This window comes from Poecile atricapillus, chromosome Z (genome assembly GCF_030490865.1).
Source record: "Poecile atricapillus isolate bPoeAtr1 chromosome Z, bPoeAtr1.hap1, whole genome shotgun sequence".
NCBI classification, from domain to species: Eukaryota; Metazoa; Chordata; class Aves; order Passeriformes; family Paridae; genus Poecile; species Poecile atricapillus.
The window spans coordinates 136,741,326-136,765,256 of record NC_081289.1 but is presented as its reverse complement, the minus strand read 5'-3'; the positions used below and the strand labels follow the sequence as shown (position 1 = coordinate 136,765,256).

General features: G+C 42.1%; 1 protein-coding gene across 2 annotated transcripts in view; it reads left to right on the top strand.

The window, feature by feature from the left end:
• The window catches only part of LOC131592794 (phospholipid-transporting ATPase ID-like), an 83,299-nt gene that overhangs the window by 33,708 nt on the left and 25,660 nt on the right, over window positions 1-23,931 (top strand). For both annotated transcript variants that reach the window (XM_058864575.1, XM_058864574.1), the window contains exons 4-12: window positions 7,203-7,316; window positions 9,430-9,528; window positions 10,408-10,469; window positions 12,018-12,090; window positions 12,260-12,330; window positions 13,451-13,533; window positions 17,309-17,467; window positions 18,166-18,254; window positions 23,224-23,420. In XM_058864575.1, coding sequence (XP_058720558.1) covers window positions 7,203-7,316; window positions 9,430-9,528; window positions 10,408-10,469; window positions 12,018-12,090; window positions 12,260-12,330; window positions 13,451-13,533; window positions 17,309-17,467; window positions 18,166-18,254; window positions 23,224-23,420 — 947 coding nt within the window. The remainder of the gene's footprint in view (window positions 1-7,202; window positions 7,317-9,429; window positions 9,529-10,407; window positions 10,470-12,017; window positions 12,091-12,259; window positions 12,331-13,450; window positions 13,534-17,308; window positions 17,468-18,165; window positions 18,255-23,223; window positions 23,421-23,931) is intronic.

Here is a 23,931-nt window from a genome sequence, read left to right as displayed (position 1 = left end):
TGATAAAGACTTGAAAACTCTGTTGTGTGTGGAGTCTGACATCAACTCTGGCAGCTGCTGAAAGGTGGCCCTCCTGGTATGAAGCAAGACTCCGAAATGCTCAAACCAGCTTTGCAGGAACCTGGTGCTGCGCCGTGGAAAACCCATGTCTGCCAGTGCGTGCAAGGGCATGTCCAGCTCCATCACACTACATCTTGCAGGAGACTTCAGAGGGAAAACTCCCTCCCAGAGCTGTCAGAAAATACAGGAGATGCCAAACTGCAGTGTGTCCCTGCCTGCCACACTTCTCCAGCCATGAGGCCTCAGTAGCTGAGCAGAAGGGTTAGAAAAATTAAACTTTAAGACAAAGTGTTGTGCAGTTAACTGGAAGGGCTGAGTGTGAAGGTATGTACACTACCCACCAGCTCCCAAAATTAGTTAGGAATGACTCAGAAACCAAGTGTGAATGAGTGGCATGAAAAGGCACTTAGAGCAGCACAGAAAAGGGCTCAATATAGGTCAGTAAAAATGAAAAGTCAGATACTAATCCTGTGTTTATTGACAATGCAGACAGAAAACAACCTTTTCTGAATTCAGAAAGAGGTTTGTCTGTGTAAAGACTGAAATAAAGTGGAAAGCAGGATGGCAGATGTGGTATAGCAAGATTTAAGGACTTCAGTCCACTTAATTTGTCTCCATTCTCCCCAACAGAGCTACAGAGGGGACAGCCTCTGTGTGTCCACCACAATGGACTCTCCATCAACACTCTGGAGAGGAAAATCTCTTCTGAAGGCTTTTAGTGTTTGCTCTGATCCTAGTTCCTTTTTCAATTCTTTGCTTTCACACTGGAATTTTGCACAGCTGCACTGGGACGTCATGAAGGGCTGCAAAAACAACTTTGAAATTGGCTTTCAGACAATAGAAAAGGAAATGCAAGGCCTATGAGTCAATGACAAATTTCATCTTGGATCAGGACCCAGGGTCAAACCAGCATTCTTCTCTCAGGACCAGCAGCAAGGGGGCTGCTTGGACTTGGGTCACCTGATGAAGTCTCTAGTGAAATAGGAGGGATGTATATAACTTCCTATAGTCAATACACATCGCCCTGGGCTGGATCAGCATCTGGGTTCTTATCTCTCTGAAATTTAATTGGAGAGCAGGGAGCTCTGGTAGTGGCTCAGACTCTGCCCCACCTCCTCTGCTTGCATGCTTTGATCTCAGAAGGCAGCCTGGTGGGTGATCCTCCAGGACCTTATCAGCGTGGTCAGGGTTGTGGCACCAGCTGCCCACTCTTCCTATCTCAATCTGCAAATGTTTCCCAGTGTCCCTCATGCTGAAGGCTGAAGGGAGTGTGGTCTGATGAAGTGAAAAGTGGTCTCAGTTGTCCCTGGAGGAATAGCTACAGCAGCAACCTGCACTGCTCCTTCTACATTTAGTAAGGTGTTAGTTGGATTCATCCAAAGAGCATTTGAGGCACTGTTAGGGAGGAGTCAGAGCGGGGCTGTACTACAAGAGGGGGCAAGCTGGAAGTGGAGACGATCCCAGATCCAGATCTGCCAGGTCAGGCAGAGCTCTCACTGTCCAGGGTGCAGTCCTGCAGCATCTGGCTGGCAGGGACAGGGCAGGATGCTGGTGATGGCATCCATCCTGACCATTCCAGATGAGGTGAGGTGATGAACCAGGTCTAGGGCCCACTTAGGGAGCCCAGGCAGAAGTGGCAAGAGACAGGGCTGAATACAAATCAACACCAGAGGTACAAAGTCCATCAAGGAAGTAGAGCTGGAGAGATGTATCTGGGAAACTAGGACAGATGACAGTCTGGAGATGGGGACTTCTACAGAATAGTTCAGGTGAGGATAGAAGGCTCATGGCTGAACTTAAGTGAGCTCCTCAGCTCTGGACAGGGGTTGTGGATGGAGACACCAGGTGAGGTCCTAAGGCCCTCAAGAAGCACATAAGATTGAGCCGTGCCAGATGTGGTCTTCAGTGAAGTCCATAGACTCCTTTGGATCAAGTTCCCCACTCTTCATCAGATTAAGTCTTGTGGAGAGACTACTCCTACTGCACTGGTTGGGAGTCTTGTTGTGTGAGACCATAATGAAAACAAAACAGTGGTTTGGAGTTTGTCTCCTTTGCACCACTCAGCAGTGCTCTTCCCTCCCTTTCTTTCCTCCTTCCTGCCAGGCAGAAGCTTTGGGTACTGAGCCAAGCCAGAGGAGAGCACAGTGTTGTTGAAGGGGATGAGTAAGAGACAAGACCTTTAGCTGTTGTGCTTGGCTTGTCTGTGAGCAATGACATGAGGTTGTCAAGCCATGTCAGCCCTGTGTCCTCCTTTGCACCACCATGACAAGGACACTCTCCACACTGATGATTAACTGCTCAGTAATGGTCAAACACCAGACTGAAGGAACAACGCAGGAAAACACAACCAGAGATCACGCTTTCCTACGGATTTTCCTGGAATACCCAGGAATGTATGTGGTGAGATCCTGCAACTCACTTCATTAGTGCTGTCAAGGGACTGTCAAAGGGTTGCACATGTAAGGCATTCCTGTCCTTTTTCTGTTTAAAGGAAAGAAAAAAAAAAGGGGGGGGGGGTGTGAAAGACAAAAAAGAAGAAAAGAGAACTGTGCTTTTGTGCTTCGGAAATTTACATTTTTATTTCTGGTGTTTGGCCTGTCTGTTACCCCTGTGAGTTTATTTTTTTACAGGGACTTTTACAGGAACCAGATTAACACCACCACATCCATTTGGCCTTTATCAGTCTTGTGTTGAGCTGGGGTTACTGCCTGCCGTCAGGAGGAATAAGTCAGTGAACTTGGGAGTCTGAAAACTGATCTGGTCTGACTGTTCTGTATTCTCTGTGAAAACAAAGCCTTGGTGGCACCATATGCGCTGTTACATGAGTTTATTAAAATTTTTCATGAGCACATTCACAGCCCAGTGGTCACATTTCTGCTTATGGCTTCTGTGTGCTTTCCAATGGCACTGCTGCAGTTTAACAGAGTGCCATGGAGTTGCACTTCTGCCACTTCCTTGGCAAGACTTTACCTCAGAAAAACACCTGGGAAAGAGATTTTTGCTGCTCAGCTGTTCCCTTGGTCTGTGCTACACAAGTACCAGGGAAATTGCAAAGTGTTGTGACATAACACGTCCCTGTGGGGTCACCAAAGTCTTGCTGAAATTTACTTATGGCTAGGTTGTCCAGCTGCTGGAACTATTATGTCTCTGAGCCAGGGATATAAGTTCAGAGGGTCAATACCTTGCCATACCCTTTAGCCCCTGTAATCTAGCCACAAAAGCATCACTGTCTCTTATTTCCAGTGACTTTTATGGCAAGGAGATGATTTGTTTGCTCAGCGATCTAAGGTAGGAGCCATCTGCTGAGTTTTGCTTGCTGTTGGACGTCACAAGCGGGCTTCTGAAAACACCCCCAAAGTAACAGCTCATCCTCCAGATCTGGACTTGTGTAACTGTGGAGAGATGAGCACTATTCTTAGGGACAGCATTTTGGTGGAGTCACACCTCCAGGAGGTGTGAATCTAGCCCCTAAAAAGAGCAGATGAGAATAATCCCTCACCCACAGACAACATTGCTCTGGTGTCAAGTTTTGCATCTGGAGAGCTTCAGGCTATGGATAACCATGCTCAGACCTGCTCATTTAGGACATAGGTGCATGCAGTGACTGCCCTCAGACAACCAGAAGTCTAGGGCAGATCAGGGAGTAAATGTAAAGCTCCCCATCCCTATCTTTGTGCTTAGCCCATAGAACTGCTGGTCTTAGCTGTTGATTTTTATGAATCTATGGAAAAACCAGAAGTTTCAGTAAGGCTCTCAATACCTAATTGCTGTTACAAAGATTATTCCTCTCCACAACTTTTTCTCTGTGGGAGTCTCCTCCACTGAAGGCAGAGTGTGAGGACAGTGTGGCAGATGATGTGTTAGAGGCACTGCTTGTGAAATGATGGCTGCATGTGGGCTATTAAATGCACTGCAGTGGTGCAGGCTCCCATAGCACCTCTCCCATCCCAGAGTCAGATTCTGGTCCAGCTCTAAAGAGTGACAGAGTTTGAGAGTAAGATCAAGAGTAGGGGCCAATTGAGATTTCTCAGTAGCTGACCAAGAGCCTGAGATGTCAAAGCACACAGCCCTGTAGTATTGCCTGAAAACACAATCAATACCTGAGTGAATTGGGTTTGTTCAGTCTGGGGAAGAGAAGGCTTCAGGGTGACCTAACTGTGGCCCTCCAGTACCTGAAGGGAGCCCACAAGAAAGATGGAGAGGAATTTTTTTTGTAGCATGTAGTGGACAAAGGAATGGCTTTAAACTGAGGGTGGGTTTAGATTAGATACTGGGAAGAAATTCTTTACTGTGAGGGTGTTGAGGCACTGGCACAGATTGCCCAGAGAAGCTGTGGGTGTCCCATCCCTGAGAGTGATCAAAGCCAGGCTGGAGCAACCTGGTCTGGTGGAAGGTGTTCCTGCCCATGTCAGAGGAGTTGGAATGAGATGATCTTTAAGGTCCCTTCCAACCCAAACTATTCTATGTTTCTATGATTATATGATACCTTGCACAGTGTTTCAGCTGTGTCTGTGATGTGGAAATGCAGAGCTTTGATTTGGAAAGGCTGAAGTTTTCTCTGGTTTGTCGTCATAATTTGCCATTGATTTGCCTTTGGCCCCTGAGGTCCATGAATAAGTTACGTGTTGAACTAGAAAAATTTATAGTAATTACAAGTTCTTTTTTTTCCTGGTGATTAATTTTAATTACAGTTTCTAGAGTAATGAGAAGATCCATGATAATATTTTCTGTCCTTATCCTCAGGTCTAAAGTGCCCTAGTATCCCAAAAGAGAGTATGTGCCCAAGAATATCATAATTCTGAACAGCTATGGAGAAAAACAGTGGTTATCCAGATTCCTGCAGTTAAGCATTTGAAGCTGTTATGTCTGGCGTTTTTACTATGCCTAATGGCAATAGGAAATAAAATGAATGGCTGTGGTTCACTCAATGATTTTCCTGACGTAATTAATGGACAGAAATAGAAGGCAGGAATTGAAATAAACCACTCCCATTCTTTACTTATTCCCCTCTGAGATTTTTGAAGGCAAAGATCTATAAACTTCATCTGAGTGTTTACTGAGTAGTTTTTCCCATGTTATTAGTGACCCTCTGAAATCTGTTGACGCACAAAGGTCAAGTCCCCAGCATTTACTTTTTCCTGCCGCAACAGTCTTCTGTTTTTTCTTTAAGTAAGTGGTCATGATATTTTTCCTCAGAATAATGGGCAGATTTATATATTTAGATCCAGCTTTTATTAAAAAATCTGCTAGACTCTGTGCTTGATGGACACAGTCTTGTCAAGCAATTTAATTCCCAGTATGCTGGGATTGCAGAGGATGCTGTTACTCCATTGCTTCTGTTTCAGCAGTGTCCCTTGAGCCTGTCTGCAACACATACTCCACAGTTAAGGATTTTGAAATAAACCAAATTTAACAATATGTCATGGCATAGACAGAGTTAACCACTCTTGCAGGTAGCTACCTGATACCAGGAGACAGGCAATATTGTGTAAATGGTGATCTCTGATAAATGTCTTTTCTTGCTGGAATGCAGTCAACAAGAGGATTTGGATAGCTCTTCTATGAAGGCTGTTTTAATTTCTGCCCTTTTAGAGATTTACTCATTTGGCTTGTCCAAGGGATAAAACATGATTTTAATGCTGAAGAACATATGCTGTACTGTGTGCTTGAATGTAGAGAAATCCAGTAACTGCCTAAAATGGAATAGCTTCTCCCACACATACCTTTCAGTGGTAACCTGAAATAATTGGTTTAGTGCTGAAAACATGCTGATGCATGTCAGGGCAGATGTCAAGATCCTGGATTAATGCATGGATAAGAAGTGGTCTGTGATTCATACTTAGTAGCTCCTGTCCTCCCACCAGCTTAGCAATATCTAAAGGCTATTACAAATACTGCAATCACCATTTTTTCTGCTGTTGAACCATGATATTTATTATGGAATTCAGGTGTGCTTCATATCTGCCTCCCTGTGCTGTCACACCTTAGGTTCCTTGGAAGGGGGTTAATGGGCATTTTCTGGAGAGCTTCTAGGGGGAAAATTTAAGATGTTCTCACATCTTATGGGATTCATCCTTCCAGGACTAAACCTGAACCAGGGCCTGTTAAACATCACATGAAAAGATGGTCTAGCACACCTGAAAACTAAAGGGACAGCTGCAGCTAGGGGGTCAGTATGATGGGGTTCAGTATGAGCCTGTCTGGCTGGTGGCAAGTATTGGACCAGACTGCTCTGATATTTGGGGAAGAAAATACCCAGTTCTGCAATACCAAGCTTAGGTCCTTCTGTGGTTTGCAAAAGACAGACTTGGGAGCAGCCACTTCTTGTGGCTGGAGGGGTTGTCCACAGTTAGAAAAGGAAACTGGAAATAGGGAACAGAGCTGCAGCTTGCTTACTGAAATGGTGAGTTCTTGTATCAGTGACGGTTCACACAATGCCACATGCAGGTGATTTTTGTGGACTAGAAACAAGCCACCCGTTGAAACTGCTGAGCTAAAAGTTTGCTGAATGAGATGAAAATGACAGTAGTAATAATAATGATGATGATGATGATAATAATAATAATAATAGTAGTAATAATAATAGTAGTAATAATAATAGTAATAATAGTAATAGTAATAATAATAATAATAATAATGTTGTCATACTCTGCTCCTGGGAGGATGTATACCTCCCATAGGGTTGTCCAGCCAATGGGTACTTCAAAGCATCAGACCAGCTACAGATAGTTGACCTGGCATGCATTTTCCACCCCTCCTTTGTAGATGCTAACAGCAAAATTGTTGTATTCTGGTTACAGTTCTCAATTTTTTTTGTGCACTGTGAAAGTAAGAAGACTATTACTAAAGTCTTAATTATTAAGTATTAATAAAGATGTTGTGAGCAACTACATACAAGTTTATCTACCTGCAGCAACACTGGCAAAAGATGAGCATCATGTTTTCACCCATTCCAGGAGGAATTCTCTGTTTATCCAGATTTGGCATGATTGTTGGGGGGAAAAGGAAATGCTTTTTGAGCTGCTGTTGGAAACAATACTATTGCTAAATATAAGCAAGTAAGACACAGTTGAAATGTGTTGTGCTGTAGTTTTGTTTCCTGTTTAACCAATCCTACTTATTTTCTTTTTTTTTCCCTACAGAACAATTCAATTAAAACATCGAAATACAATTTCTTCACTTTCCTGCCTCTCAACCTGTTTGAACAGTTTCAGCGAATAGCAAATGCTTACTTCCTTTTCTTGCTGATTTTGCAGGTAGGAAATCACTGTCCTGTTTCCAGCAGATTGTTCTCTGTTATCAAAGCCAGTCTATGTTTGACAGGTGTAATGAAGTGCAAGCTATATTCCTGGTGTGAATTAGCATCTTAGTAAAATATTACAGAACATAGAAAGTAGGGCAGAAAAAAGCAATTTTCTCTTTTACCTTTGGATATAAGGGTTTGAACTAAATGAAGGGAAAAAACTTAATTAGTTTCCAACAAACTGTGCAACTTTTTCATGCCCTTCCCAACTATCCCTTTATGTCTGCAGGAGCACCTGAGTGCTCCTGGCTGTCCTCAGATTTGCATTACTTTTTCATCCTGTAGTATAAAGCCAAGTTGTCTCTTAGCCATGGATTTTAAGGTGAATTCCACAGGCAGTCACAAAGGAAACAGCAAGAAGGACACCACATTTGTAACCTGTGGTGCTTCCTTGGGAAGGAAGGAGTTAACATCAGGAAGGCTCAAGGCTGTGGCTAGTTTGCATAAAGCTGGGTATTGCTGCTCCCTTCTCCAGGGTGAAGAAGGTGTCCAGCATGGAGTGTGCCAGACACTGGCAGCGCTGTTGAACCCTTTGGGTTGTAATGGCATTGAGTTGCACTTTGCTCATCACTGTTGTTAACAATACCCTGAAAGCTGAACACACTGGATAAACTGATATCAGGATTTCTGCCCCTTTGCACCTTGCTGTGTACTCAGCCATTGTTGAGTCATATCAGAATACACATTACCAAAAGAAGGGTGTAATTTTTATTATGCTTCAAGCTTAATGTTTTAAAGTTGACCCTTTCACTGCACACAGATTTGCAAAATAACCTGCTTCAAGTGCCATTTTTTTTTACAATTTCCGCTCAAAAAAGCATAGTTGAAATGTAGTTAGGCCTTCAGCAAACCATGTATGATCTTTTTTGCTTATTTATAGGGAATGAATTTTTGAAATTTCAGTGCATGTATATTTTTCAAGAGAAGGTTACTTTTCCGCTAAGCTTCCTGCGTTGTTGTACTGCACTCTAGCTGTTTGTCTGTCAAATTCATAGTATTTCAAAGTATTTGCCTTAAATTATTCCACTGTGTGTTTTGCTGGGCCATCTAGGGTTGACTATATATAAAAGCACACAGCTCTTTCTTTACATCAAGGTAGCCTAAAGAGGGCAGGCATTAGTCTACCTATTCCTCTGTTAAAATATTTTTCCTCACTCCATCCCTGTGGGACTATTCCTCCATCAAGAGTGGATGTGATGGGCAGGCTGTGGGGATTCTGTCTCCCTCTCCTTTGTCACAGAGTAGTGGGATATGCATTTTCCAAGGTAGGTGAGAAGCTGCAGTTGCAGCCTGTACAGCTGAGCAGGGCTGTGGTGCCTGTAGGATCTGGGCCATGACACAGCATAAATGTCAACTTCACACAAAGTACATGGAGCTGACACTTCCCAGATTCAAACTGAGGGACACACCGATGCTGGTTTCAGGTTGCTTCCATCCCTAGTGCTGTACTGCTAGAGGAAAGGGAGAACTGTGTGAGGATGAGACATCTTCCTCTGCATGACTGATAGCATAACAGAATCACCCTCAACTCTTAGGTCCTCTCACTGTTAAACATGCAGGAAACAAAAATGGCTGCGCTGCTCTTGGGAGAGCAAGGTCAGCCCTGGCAACAGCTTGCACTGCCCATTGATGTGAAATTCAATTCAGCAAAATGTGAAAAGTTACTGAAATAAAGAACAGAAGTTTTTGACGGCTCTGCACAGCTGGTTTTGCTCAGATAGTTTTGAGTCCCTCACAGTGGGCTTGCCCATATCAGTACTTCCAAAGAAATACCCTGGGGACTTGGCTATCTTAATTCTGCCAACAACAAGAAGGAGCAATAGTAACCCACTACACTTTCTGACAGCTCCATTTTTCTAACTTAAATTATAGCTTTTTTTGTAAGCAAAACATGGGTTCCCTGGCTCTCCCACCTTTGTGGGGGTCACATATCAGGATGGAGCAACATTTCTGTCTTTATTCTGTATTCAGGTATCATAGAAAAATGTTGTCTGCAGCTTGATTAGGAAGCAGTGGTTTTCTGAACTGTCAGGAAATGTCTTAACTCAGATCTTTTCTTCTCACAGCTGATTCCTCAGATTTCCTCACTGGCCTGGTTTACAACAGTGGTGCCCCTGGTGCTGGTGCTGGCTGTATCAGGAGTCAAGGATGCCATTGATGATTTTGTAAGATCTGTATTTCTGACCTGTACTTTGGAGTTGTCCTGTCATTCTTCAGTAAATGAAATAAACTACTTAAGCAGAACTGGGGGCAGGCACTCAGGTGGGGTCTGAGATTAAGTCCCCAAAATCTGTAGTTTGTTACTGAAACAGGAGCTAAAATTTCCAAATTGCTGAGCAGCTCAGCAGCTCCATTGACTTTCTCTGACACTGCTCAGCATGTCTGAAAATGTGGTCACTCATAGATATGTCTGGATGCAGGCACAGAAATATTTTCTTAGGCTTCCACTTTGGAGAACTCATCCTCTGTCATCTAGAACAATGTAGGTGGAAAAAAAAAAAATTTGGTAGGAAGTGCTCAGCCCACCTGTGACTTTTCAGACTTGTTCAGCTTTGGCCTAAGTCTGCTGCCATCAGAGCTAATAGTCAAAAGCCAAATTGACTTCACAGAGTGAGATTAGAGCTTAGTTTAGCATCTGATTTACTCTCATCATTAAAATAATTTTGATGTTCAAAGGAGCAATACTAGGACAACAGTAGCCACGTTCCATATGAGTGCAGAGGAATGAATTTCTCTAGTGTTTATGGATTGAGGTGGGTGAGAGCAATGCCAGTGGAGTCAGGGCTGTGCTAAGTGACATGCAAGGATCTACCCTCCTTCTTCTCTCCAGGAGCAAGCCCGGTGTTGCCTGCTGCCCTTTGCAGTCTGGTTATGCTCTGTGTCACTGCTGTAAATGTGCACTGGACACTGACTCAGTTTTGACACTAATCTGCCTGACCCATTCTGCCAGCTGGGTGGAAACCTAAAATGTTAATGAACTGCCTACGGCTCCTGTGTGTTTGGTTTCCTGGAAATGCCTTTTAACCTTCTGATCTAATTTTCAGAATCGACACAAAAGTGACAAACATGTCAACAACCGCCCAGTCCAGGTCCTCATCAATGGCATGTAAGTCCTTTTTGCTGTAGCTCTCACAGGGAAAAGCATTCTATTAGTAATATTTTTGATTCTTTCTCTGTGTCTGATTTTCAAGGATCACTAAACAATTTAAAATTGAATTGTGTTTCACACCACTAGTTCATCATGGAGTTTTGGACTATGTACCTGATTAATGAACCCTAGACACAGTACCAGAATCTATGCAGACATTATGGCTGTGACCTTGTGCTGACAAAAACCTAAACTCTCTCTGTTCCTGGGTGTTTATGTTCAAGTAAGAATTTCAGAGTCTTGTATTATTTTACTCCTTAACCCAGAAGTAACAAGCAAAGTGTCCATTTATACTCTTAGGATTTATTTCTCATTAAGCAAAACTGGGCATTATCAACAAGATATTTCAAATTAAGAAGCTGGAATAGCTTCCTTATACACTTCATTATACTTAGAGTGTGTGTAGTACTTCTGGCTTAGATGTACCCAAAACATTTCAGCTGCGTGCTCTGGACATTGTACTGCTAGCAATGTTCTTTCCTGTAGAAAAAAACTGCAGAGGTTTTGGCTTTCAAGGCAGACAGATGTGCTGTTTACTTGCAGTTCCATGTAGTCTAGCTATGCATAGGACACAGCTGTAGACAGCTGTGAAGTCTTTTTGACTTCTTGTCCACGCTACAGATAGCAGTATGTTGTGTAAACTCCAATGGATGACCAAACAGTTAAAAATATAAGTGGAAACTGAAGAATAGGGACATAGTTTTTTGTGCTCTCTGCTAAGTAAACCAGTTTCTTAGTTTATTGTGTATTAGTTACTGTCTCCAGGAAACAAATTTTGGCACAGAAATTTTATAATATTTTTTGCCTTTTTCAAATCCTGGAAACCACAGATTCTGTCCAGCTCTGACCAACACTGAATAAGCAAGATTGAACTGAGTTCAAGCTTGAGCTCCCAGTCCTGTTTTGAGACTGATCTTTCTCACCTCTAGAATTTGAATATACAGCTATCTTTTGAGTGTTGGTGCTTGCAGTTTAGCTGGCTACCTGTGTGCACATCTGGCTTAGTGCTCTGAAGACCAGTGCAGACATGGTTCAGACAGGCAAGTGCACAGCCCAAGCACCTGCACTGGCCTTCCTCACAGCTGGCTACATTTGCCCTTAGTACCACTCATAAAACCTTACACAATCTGCAGTTTTCCCAGATGAAGTGTTTCACATGAAGCAGAGAGGGTTTTTTGAGGCAATGTGGCCCTTCAAGAGAAGGAAGGAAGGGGGTAGTCCATGCAGAGACAAGGACAAGGATAAGGCACATGGACTGTGATGCTGTTGTGGAGCTTGTTCTCAACCCAGCATGGGTCAGCCCTAACAGTGCTTTTATTGCTTTTTACGGCTTTTTTTGGTACTGTGGTGGTCCTCCAGCTTAGGATGGATCAGGATACATCATGGCAGGCCCTGTTCCCAGTTCCTGATGATGCCTACACTCTGGCTCCAGGAGCAGAGCTAAGTTCCCCACTTTCCCAAGTGGCATTTGCTGTATGTGCTTACTTACTAAAGGTTTCCTTGCAGGTTAAAGGAGCAAAAATGGATGAATGTCCAAGTGGGGGATATAATAAAACTAGAAAACAACAACTTTGTGACAGTGAGTACCGTTTCTCTCTATCCTGATCACAGTTAATCTCTGCCACTGTTACCACACACAAGAAAATCAGTCATAGTGATGATGTGGCAGTATCCACAAGCAGCACTGCTCTGCAGTGCCTTCTGACTGTGTGAATTCATGCCAAGTTTGTCTCTCTATCTGTGCTCAGGCTGATCTCCTGTTGCTGTCAAGCAGTGAGCCACACAGCCTGACATACATTGAGACAGCTGAGCTGGATGGGTAAGTGAGCCTGGCCCTGGCATGCAATCACTGCCATGTTCCTGGTGACCCTGGGTGCTGCAGGCTTACCTGCAATAGCTTGGGTAGCAAGAGTTTCATGAGAAGTAGAATAAACTTTGGGTAGGTATCTTGAAAATAACATCTTTTGTTGGATATTTTTGCTTCTTGAGTGCAAGTGTCATGTAAGGAGGGGACTTTGCTTTTCAATGACAGTTCTTCTGACACTGAGAGTTAGTGAGATACATGTTCCTGCACTATCCCCAGCAGAAGCTGTTTCTTTTTTTTTTTTTAGTATTTTCCTTGAGACAGATTATCTGGGTGAGATAATCATAATGAATAACGCTGGTAATCTCCTTTGGACTGCTATAGAATAATATCAAAGCAAGCACACAGCCAAGGCTTCCAAATACTGCCCATTCCAGGACACGATTGGCCACAAAACCAGAGGGCTGCAACTTGTATTAATTGGAACAAACTAGACCTGACTCATCTTTATGACCCAGTTTGCATTACCTTTTCTGCATTGCCCAGAACTAGCAACGCTCTAAAGGACTAAGCAAGACCAGAGATTTCAAGAAATTGTGTCTCTCCCAAGACCCTACATACAGCCCTCTGGACTTTCCTCATCTGATTTCTGCTGAAAATGGGTTTGTAGTTTTCATACACACAAGTGTCACTTCTAAGAGGCCCTGAACAAATGCAGTATTCTTTTGACATTGCATTTCCAACTCCCTAGCTAACTAGTCCCAGGACTGAAGTAATCTTCCAGATCAGAATACCATGAGAGAAAAGATTCAGACCTCTCATATATGCTTAGATACCTTGGGTTTAAATGTGTCATGGGTGACAGGATAGATAGTATGGTGCTCTGTGGTGAAATTAAGAAGATAGAGCCACTTTGCCTTTGGTGCCATGCTCAGAATTCCTCTGAATGCCTGTCATTGCAACTGAAAGAGACAAGCTATACACTTTGGCCAGGTGAAACAGATGTGTGGTATCACAGTTCATCAGATGTCTAAGGAAGAAGACTGTCCTCAAGAGCAGAAGTGATTTTCAAGGAGAGCTTTCAGTTCACCTATGACTTTCAGTTCATGTTTTTGTCTTATATTGTTTGTCACAGTGAAACAAACCTGAAGGTGAAGCAGGCACTGACAGTTACTGCAGAGCTTGGAGAAGATCTTCAGAAGCTGACAGAGTTCAATGGTGAGTATAAATGGAAAATTCACTTTCCAGATGATTTGTCCAAAATACAGTAAGTGGTTGGGACTCTTTCTTCCAGGCTGTTATCTGTCCCCTGCTAGGTTGTCTCTGGAAACAGTGCCAGCAAAACAGAACAGGCACTCTGCAGTCTGTACTACAGATATCAACACCACATGTAAAGGAAAAGGTCTCTCTTTGCTTGCAGGTCTTGATGCCATTCATGGCTATAACCTGACACTGCATTGGTGGCAATTCTTCTGCATGCACACTTTCCTTTTGTGTCTGTCTGCACATGTCGAGACTACCCACCTTGAAAGCCAGCACAAGAGTTCATATAACTGCACAATGTGAAGTGTTTTCTCAAAACCTTATACTTAGTTCTGGCCTCAAAATATTTTCACACCGCACTTTCACACTGATGTAGCAATGCTGATGTACTGATTGCATTTATCTTGTGACCAGTGAGACTTCCCAGACACCACACAGACCTGAGGTCTAACTGCGCACAGGACAGATGACAACTTCCCAGCCTGAAGTCTCATACTGAAACCTTTCATTTCCTTTCTCTATGCAACAATAAAGACTGAATTTTAAAATATCTAAAGGCAGGCATTATAGATGTGCTTAATAGGAAATGTGTCATTTCTCTGTGCTGTTTACTGTATCAAAGATAGGATAGGATAGGATAGGATAGGATAGGATAGGATAGGATAGGATAGGATAGGATAGGATAGGATAGGATAGGATAGGATAGGATAGGATATAGGATGTTTTAACTGGAAGGGGTCTACAATGACCATCTAGTCCAACTGCCTGGCCACTTCAGGGCTCACCAAAAATTTAAGTATGTTTTTAAGGGCATTGTGCAAATGCCTCTTAAACCTGACAGGCTGGGGTCATCAATCACCTCTCTAGGAAGCCTGTTCCAGTGAGTGGTCATCCTCTTAGAAAAGAAATTTTTCCTAAGAGGAACAGTCTGAACCTCTTCCGTTGCAACTTCAACCATTCCCATGTGTCCTGTTGCTGGATACCAGAGAATATTTAGCAGCATATACGGAGAAAGGAGCTAGACCTGTCAAAACCAGAATACTCCATGCTCACACATCATCTGTCTGTGGAAAGAAGATGAGGGAACAGACCAAGTGATGTTAGTCACGTTCTGCAGTACCCTGCTGTCTTAGATATGAGGTCAAGATTACAGGAGGAGTTACTGTGGAAAGGGGTGGAATGAGTGATGGTGTCCTTGGAGCGCTTCAAGGGATTGAAGGCTCTCAGGAAATACTTTTAGATACAGAGGGAAAATAATTTAAAAAAGAATAGTTTTTAAAATAAGTAGGTGATTCCAGGACAAGTGGTGAGGATGTGGCAAAGAGCATAGCTGAGATGGTCTCTGGTAGAGTTTCCTTTGCCTTCTTTGTTGAGGTTTTATGCAATGATGTGTGTTTTTTGCCAAGTGTCAGCTCAGTACATCAGGATCTCTTTGAAGTGATGGCTGAGGTTCTGAGTGTTTTAGGTGTTGAGAGATATGCTTTTACATGTACAGTTAAATGCTTAATGTTTATAATTGGAGTGGCATGTCTTAGTTATTATCCTGAGCAGGCCAAAGTATCTATCAGTTTGTAAGCAAAACTTTCATCTTAGATAATTTTTCAGGCATGCTTAATATGATGCTTATCTAAGGGCACTGTGTTCTTAGAAGTGCTAAATTTAAAAAAACATTTAAAAATATTTTCTGAAAATTGAGAATTTTCTTACCAGATATTTATTAGTTCTCTAAATCTCTATTTTACTTACATTGTAAATAAAAGTGGCCTCTTCACAATACTTGAAATGAATAAAATGTTTCATAGGATGATTTATATTTGACAGTGTACTGGGAAGAGTGCCTGGAATCAGACCCAGCCTTGCATTTCCCTTAGCAAACCTCTGTAGAAATATTTAAATATTTATGTAACTCTTTATCTAATTACTTTTTAAGACAGGAAGAGAGGACAGGGCTGTGTAGCTAATACAGGCACTCAGTGGAATGCTTCATGTGAGTTATGATGTTTGTTTGATCGTTCAGATAAGGAAGATGCTTGCGAAACACTGAATTTCTTTCTTTGATTTGGGGAACTGGGAGACCAGAAAGGCAACAATACTTTTCAGTTACCCTCTACTTTTCAAAACTGGCAGTATTTAACTCTTTCAGCTGAAATGTATTCCAGATAACTTATTGCTGTTAGTGGGTGAGGGGGATGGGAGGCATGGTGCCTAGTTAGGGTGCCTCCAGCTGCAGAGGTACTGGCTCAGTGCAGCTGTCCTGGGGTGATCTTTAGAGCTTCTCACTCCTTTGTGGTTAGTCTCATCTGGAAAAATCCCTTCTGATCTCAAAATCAGTATGTCAGTAGCTCAGACCCACCCACCTATGGGAAAGCAGATGTGGACACACGAGGTGCTTAGAGGAGAACTGTCCCACAGGAGACACAGTGTTCCTGGTGGGAGACCATGCCCTGGGTTTGCTTTGCCAAGGTTCCAGTGCAAAGCCTCTGTTTCCTTTGTGTTTTTCAAGGTGTTTGTGAGGGTGGCAGTGAGACCAGCCTGGTTACTAGAGACTTTCAGAAATGATGGGCCACAGGTCTGGTCCTAGTTGGACTAACCAGATGATAAAGTAGAAGAGCAACACAGTTGTTAGTATGCATTCTGAAGCCAGGTGTCACTGAATTTCCTAATTGTTCAATCTTTCATGTCTGACAGTGTGTCTGCCCTAGGTTAGAGCTGGTTTTTAGATCACTTGCATAATTTTTGATTTTAAAATGTGTGGTGGTGAAGACAATCATAACACTTTCCTCCTGGATTTCTCTGGATTTTGTTTCCAGTCTCTTGAGCCTGGTGTGTAAATCTGAAAGCTGCTAGAAGAACTATACTCTCTGCAAATGCTAGTATTTTTGTAGGTATTTACAGCCTGTGTTGAAAATAACTTTAATGTTCCTGCTAATTAAGTGAACAGACTGAACTCTTATATTGCCTCTCAGTAAGGCATATTTGTATTTTCCAGTTCTCAATACATCCACAGGGCTCCGGTTTAAATCTTTAAAGGTCAGTGCAGCACTTGATTTAAATAGTCATTTTTATACTGAGGTATCTGAACACATTTTATTACAAGAAATAAATACAAAGCGTGGAAATAGACACTCCAATCACTTACGGTGTCAGCTCAGTGGCCAAAGAAGGTAGCGGTATCTTTTTATGTGCTCCAGGGACTTGAGTTATAAAACAGATGAAATTAAAAATCAGTGAACAAAGACACCTCAGTTAATTACTCTTCTGCAGCCTTTAGGTTATGATTCTATTCACTTGGGCTCCTGCAGTTTGAGAGAAAATGAAATAGGAAAACAGGTGATGTCAGCACTTTTATCTAAAGTCATCCAGTGACAACCTACCACTATGAACTTGCTGTGAATGGCTTAAAAGTATGTCGCTGGTTCAACATTTCTTCTCACCCACGTAAAAACTGTGGAAACCTTGTTTTGTACTCTACCAATAAAACTTGCCATGTTCAAAGAATTGAATGAATCCAAATTCACTGTGGTCCCTTGAATTATGAGATGAATATGGGGAAGGAGCAACATCCCCGAACATCAGTAAATATAAGATATAGAATAGGAATGACACGGTTAGGAATCTACTATAACTAGAGTGTGAAATATTGTCTCTCTGAGGAGCAGCTGAGAATTCAGTATTAATAACACCTTTCTGGACCAAGATTTCCATTTTTGCTTTTTCCTTCTTTTTACAGGAGAAATCAGATGTGAGGCACCAAATAACAAACTGGATAAATTCACAGGAACTCTTACTCTTCGAGGAGAGAAATATGCCCTGGACAATGAGAAGATGTTGCTGAGGGGCTGTACTATCAGGAACACAGACTGGTGCTTTGGACTCGTTATTTATGCTGGTAGGTAAAAAGACTGACATGTCGATTACAGAACCCCAGTGTGGGGATATATCACACCCAGCATGCACAAAGGAATCAAGTATTTATGTTTCTACCAGGCACAAGAAGAAAAAAGTTTTCTCTTTCAGAAATCCACAAAGTAAAATACAAAAGGGGAGTTTTGATCAATGACTAAGAAAGAATGTAACAATTAAATTTGGTTAAGAATTTTCTCAAGTGTATTGAAAGAAACACTCTGTATAATTTCTATTTTGGATTTTAATCCACATTGGAATATCAGGGTCATCAATAATATTATTGATTAGATCTATGCTTTTCATGAGCATAGTCCTTCTACTGTTTCTGTACTCCCCTAGATATGTGAGACAATACATAATATGTCACCAATAACATAGCAATATCAGATATGCTGTGAAAAGTGATTGAACCTGAAAGGAAAGGTTAAATATCGAAAGAAAAGAATTGACTCAAACCTCCAGATTTAATGGTTTTATGTGCCTCTCTCCATATAATCTCAGACAAATGACTTAACCTGTTTCTGCCCAGATTTCCCACCAGCACTCCAATCTGTGCATAGCTGACTTCATGAGAGCTATGATGATTATTTATCCTGAAAAGCACAGTGGGGCCTCAGAGAGAATCAGGTTTAGAACAGCTAAGGTTTATTACCAAAATTAACAAGTGTGCTTCATCTTCAGGGCCAGACACGAAACTCATGCAGAACAGCGGAAAAACAACTTTTAAGCGAACAAGCATTGATCGGCTCATGAATGTCCTTGTGTTGGTGGTAAGTCTGATTAATGTGTCTTCCTTTCTTCAGATGTTTTCATCATTTCCAGATGCTCCACCTCTCTGTCCACACAAATGGGGGAATATCAGAAGTGACTAATGATAAAAGGAAAAAGTACATCATAATTTATTAGCAGTCTGAGCTCTGCAGCGCCTCTGCCAGCCCATCTTACAAAGCAAGGCCATTACATTGACAGAATTAAGGACTTTCCTTCTGAGTTTGTCATTTATTCTGCTCTCCCTTGCTCTGCATTTTTGTGTGAGAAATACTTTAAAGCCTGCAAAGCCCTTTTTTCTTCTAGTAATTTTGTCATTTTCTATTTAAATAAACATTAGCAGTTCTCTCTCTTCCTTCCCAATTTCTTGGCGTCTCTGGTGATATCCGCATAGGACTTGGTAATTGGGTTTGCTAATTTACATGATGCCAGCTCCTGACTTAACATGTTAGGGTAAATTATTAGACATGGTCTCATTAATGCTCAAAAACTGGTGTTTTTAGCAGCTGGGAAATTTGAGAACACTAATCTTACATAGCAGGCACTCTTCTCCGATTGAAAAACAGATCTAATTTGAGGGTTAAGCCCATCAGTGGTTTTAACAAATGGCAAATACTTCCAGGCAGAAATACTGATTCTTTCACAGGCTCTCTCAAGATTTTACTGCTTGAGTTCAAAGCCACTCAGGGAAGGAGAAGATACACTCTGACACTACTTTAATCAATGTTGCTTGAAGGAAAGGTCTTTAGTTCCAGATTTGATTTCCCTTTGAGTGCAAATGTGCTTTCCCGTGCATGCTGCACCACCTTTGGTTTATGACACTGGGAAGGTCTGGTGGTCAGTGGTCACTGCTTCTTCCCTACTACTCTTGCTCTCAGATCACCCTAGCAGCCAGCTGGGGACAGGATCCATTCCCAGGAACTGGAACAAGCCCTGGAAGAGGCATCCAACAGCAGCCTGTGCGTTACAGCAAGGCTGTCCTGAGCTCTCCCTGCCCTCTCTGACTGCATGCCTCCTCAGCACTGGGGCTTGGAGCACAAACATCTCCAGGGTGGCACCACCCTCTGGCCTCCACATTTCACCTCAGCCTCTGTATTCCTGATTTTTTTCTTGGGATCCCAGAAGTCCTTTAGGTGAGCCTGGGGATGTCCAGCAATGCTGCAGCACAGAGAGCCGCTCCAGGTTAACTTCAATCCCTCTTGAGGCCTTGCTCTATGTACAGTAAGGACATGCCCTTAATTTTAATAACCTTGCACCGATCTCTTCCAAGGGAAAATCTTGGTTTATGAATCTTGGTTATCATCAGCTTGTTTCCCTCAGTGTTTTCTTCTCTTTCTCCCCTTAAGTGGATAGCAGAACTGAACAAGGTTTGGGCCTCTTACATTCAAAATTTTGCAAGCATTTGAAGAATTTCACATTTTCGTAAGTGTTCTGCTATGTTCTGACTAGAGAGGGGAATGGGCTGTGGGGGGATCCATAGGGCACAGAAACAGAGCAGAGGAAAACTGAACTGGGAATCTCAAATTTCATGTTCAGTTAAGATTTGCTAAATCTCCTTTTGCAAGCCAAGGGTCCCACCCAGAACTTTCAGTCTGTTTGGCCTCACTTTATAAAATCAAATGAGATGAATTTACCTTCTGGCTCTGTTTTAAAACACTGAGCAAGTTGCAGCCGATTGCATCAGCCTCTGCCTGGGTTCTTGGGCACTGGAGGAGCCAAGGGTGTGTTTGTCTCCTTTACACATTTTTAAGGAACCTAAAATTTTGATGTCTAAGTAAAGCTCTGTCACACGTTAAATACCGGATTCTTTGCACACCTAAGGAGACATGGCTTTGGGTTTTTCCAGCTCACTGGGTGGTCAAAGGTTACAGAGTGTGGTCATAAAAACAGGCAGTATATTGTGCTCTTGAGTTGGAGAATACAAACCAGCCAAGATTTACTATAAATAGGTAATTTAAATGTAGTGAAACTTACTCCACATTAACAGTGGCAAAGTTATTTTGTGTTTGTTTGTCCATAAAACTTCCAGGCGAAGCAGTGTTTCGGCAGGTTAATGAAGGGAGTGCTTGCTAAATGTTGCCCTGCTCTGCCCCAACAAGGGTTAATCAGAAGTGAGCCTTCCCAGATGGCAGTCATAGCTGTTTTGTCACATCTGGAGGTGCTTCTCATCTATCTGAGAGAGAAGTTAATGTTCCTTCACTGGGATGCACTTGCCAGCTCCAGAAATGCTTTTTTCTCCAAAAGCTGCTTTGTAGCAGGAGGAACAAATTTACAGAGAAAGAGAGCTCTCACATTCATCTCTTACACAACTGACTGCTTCAAGTCCCAGAGCAGAGCTCAAAGCACCAGTCAAGAAACCAAGACTGTTTTACTGTTTTAATTCACAGTCCAACAGCCAATGTTTGTCTTGAAGTCAAAAGTCACTTCCTCGTTACAAAACTCCTACCAAGAGGATCTTTAGCAGTCAATACATGGGCAGGACATGGGGAGGGAGGATGTTCATGCTGGGAAGCTCTGTGAGCATGCACAAGCAATGATTTTTCATGTCGTTCTCTTCAGGGCTGTGGTTACAATTGTAAGACCCTGCACACCGTTGTTTCTGTGCACAGAAATTAATCTCCAGGGCTGCTTTTAGTGGCTTGGTCCTTTCAATTTGTTTCAGATCAAACAGCCTGTTAGTGAGCTTTGTGCAAGAACGAGTGTTGTACATCAGTGGGGTTGTGAGAGCATTGACATGCCCAGTGCACAGAAAACAAAATGTAAATAAATCAAGTACAGCTGTAGGCAAGAGCTGCTGTGGTATAGAATCAGAGTGGTTTGAGTTGGAAGGGACCTTAAAGATCACCTTGTTCCAACACCCAAGCAATGGGCAGGGACACCTTGGGAAAGTTCAGCTCTTGTCTTGCCCATTTATATTTCTGTTGCTGAATCACACATTGAAATTCCTACATGGATTGCAATATTCTGCAAATGGATAATTTTTAACCTCTGGGACAGTGAGGTGGGTCATGCCTCTCAAATACTCTTAAGTCCTTATAATTACAATAGCGCAGATTGAAATATGTTTTAATTACTGGTTCACAGAGGTTTAAAAACACTGCACCACATTCCTTACCAGCAAGCAATATTGTCTCAATTTCACAAGCTGAGCAATTTATCTGGCTTTGCACAATTAAATAGAAAAGCTATTACTCATGTGTGAAATAAATGTGTCCCCTGAAACTCAGTCTGCCACCTTTTCTTACTGCAGTTCCCTTTTGTGGCTGTTTGATATTAAAACTTGAGTTGATCAGGCATGAACTTTTCACCAAGTGATTCATATTTCTCCATAGAAGTATCTTTCTTCCTCCCATAGATTGACTCAGCAGTACAAATATTAGCTTTACCACCAACATTTCTATGTTTGTCCCTCAATTGCTGTTTTTTAAAAAGGTTGATTACTGTTTTAATGTGATTGTTGCTGTGTGGCCTTTACATAATGGTCCAACTTACTGATATTTCTTCCCGAATGATTATCCTTGCTAAAGATTATTTTTAATTGCTCTTTTGTGCAGCCTGTTGACTCCATATCTTCACTTTTTTATTACTATATTGGTTGTTTTATGTCATATGTTTGGAAAAGACTATGCCAAAAGAATTATTTTCTTGTCATTTGTCCAGGAAGGATGACAAGTTAATTGCAATTTATCTCCCCTACCATCACCACTTCTACATTACAAATATTGTAATAATATTAGCAGGATTCCAAGATGGTGGGTCTTCCCAGTTTTTAAAGCATTGTTAAATAATAACTTTATTAAAGGTTAAAAACTAACCTCTAAGCTTCCATCTTAGAATTAGATGGACCTGCTGCATTGAAAATGCTTATTAGCAGATAGAGCCACACAGTGCTCTGTGTCAGAGAACATAATCTACCTTTTTCATCTACTATAGGGCAGATAAATCCTTCTTCCTTTCTCCTTCCTCTTGGAACACATTTGCTTTTCACACACCTGTTTGACTTTTTTTTTTTCCTTGATACTTCATTACTGTTGGATATTCACAGTTCTGAAATTCCTTGCAGTTTGTATTAATTTCTGTAAATGTCTTTCTTTCTTTTCTTTCTGTTCTTTTCCAAACAAATGTATTGCTACAGTCTTGTCTTTTTTTTAATCAAAAAAATGCTTTATCATCTATGTAATGTTTTTGTGTCTGTTAAATAGTGTTCCCAAGCAAGTCCCAGTTTTCAGTAAGGTTTCCCAATTTGAAATTCACTTCCCAGTTGCAGTTGCCCTGGTTGCTTTAGGTTTCCGGATGCAGGCTTCTCTAAAGCCAAAGGATATGCATCACTGGTTGGTGCTGCTTTTTGTTTGCTCAAAGGAAATGTAATCAAATTGTGAGGGCAGATACCAAGGCAACCATTAGCTTTGAGAAAGAAATTAACTCTCCTCTAACCATCAGAATAATATTCAGTGCTAAATTCCAGACTCTACACTGCTAGATTATCCTTAGTAGTCTTTCAGAAATTGTGAGGAAGATGGTGATGCATTTGGCAAACAGCCAAGTAAAGTTCTCTAGGCAGTTTCCCAAGTGTGCAGCCAGATGTTTGAGGATCTGCAGCTCAGCTCTTCTCTAATGAGATTTGGTGTTCTGCAGCAGACTTCTATAACTAGCCTCGCTGAGATGTCTGCTTGGGATTTAAATCCCCAGCTGTTTGAGGACTTTTAATTCCAAGTTGCCAGACTCTGCACTGTGTAGTTTTGTCCCTGAGGTACAAGTATGATAATTGTGCTGGTTTTGCCTTTTCATCCCTAGGCACATTTTCCTATGATTCAGGCTATCCAACCCTATACAATTAGGGTCTTCTGATTAACCTGTGCATAATAAATTCCTTGTTTCTAAAATGCAATACATTTTGTTTGGGTTTGATTTGTTTGGTTTGGTTTTCGTTGTTGGTTTTTTTTTGTTGTTTTTTTTTCTTTTTTTTTCCAGATTTTTGCATTTTTAGCACTGATGTGTCTCATCCTAGCCATTGGCAATGGTATCTGGGAGCATGATAAGGGCTACTACTTCCAGGTCTATCTGCCCTGGGCAGAGGGTGTCAACTCTGCCTCCTACTCTGGCTTCCTCATGTTCTGGTCATACGTGATCATTCTAAACACAGTGGTACCCATTTCACTCTACGTCAGGTACGTGCCAGAAGCTCCTTTCACTTTTGATCTTAAGAGAGGTTTAGCTTTTGCCTTAACTGGGAGCAGTGTATTCCTTAAAACCTCACACAGCCCCATCATGGGTGCTCCTACACAAACACAGTGATGCTTTTCTTGTTTCTGCTGCCTTCAAAAGGCTTTATCAGGGTTGGGGTGGGGACAGAAGTGAGCCCTGGAAGAGGAGAGGATGATTTTACAGTTAGAGGGGAGGTGTAGGTGTGCAGGATGCTATAGGAGCAGGGCTGGAAGCCTGCCACCATTAGCATCTTGCTAACAGTGAATGAATGGCCTGTTCTTCGAGGTGGCTTCAGGACTGTGTGAGGATTGCCAGGTAAGTAGGTGCAATCAGGCTGAGGTACTTGGTACTATATGAGCAGTTCAGACTGTTACCTCTTCCCAGACAATGCAGAGCTGTGCTGGTTGTGGGTGATAGACAAATAGGAGTGACAGGTAGGCAGTGTGTCACAAACCTTGAGGCTGGGGTAGAGAC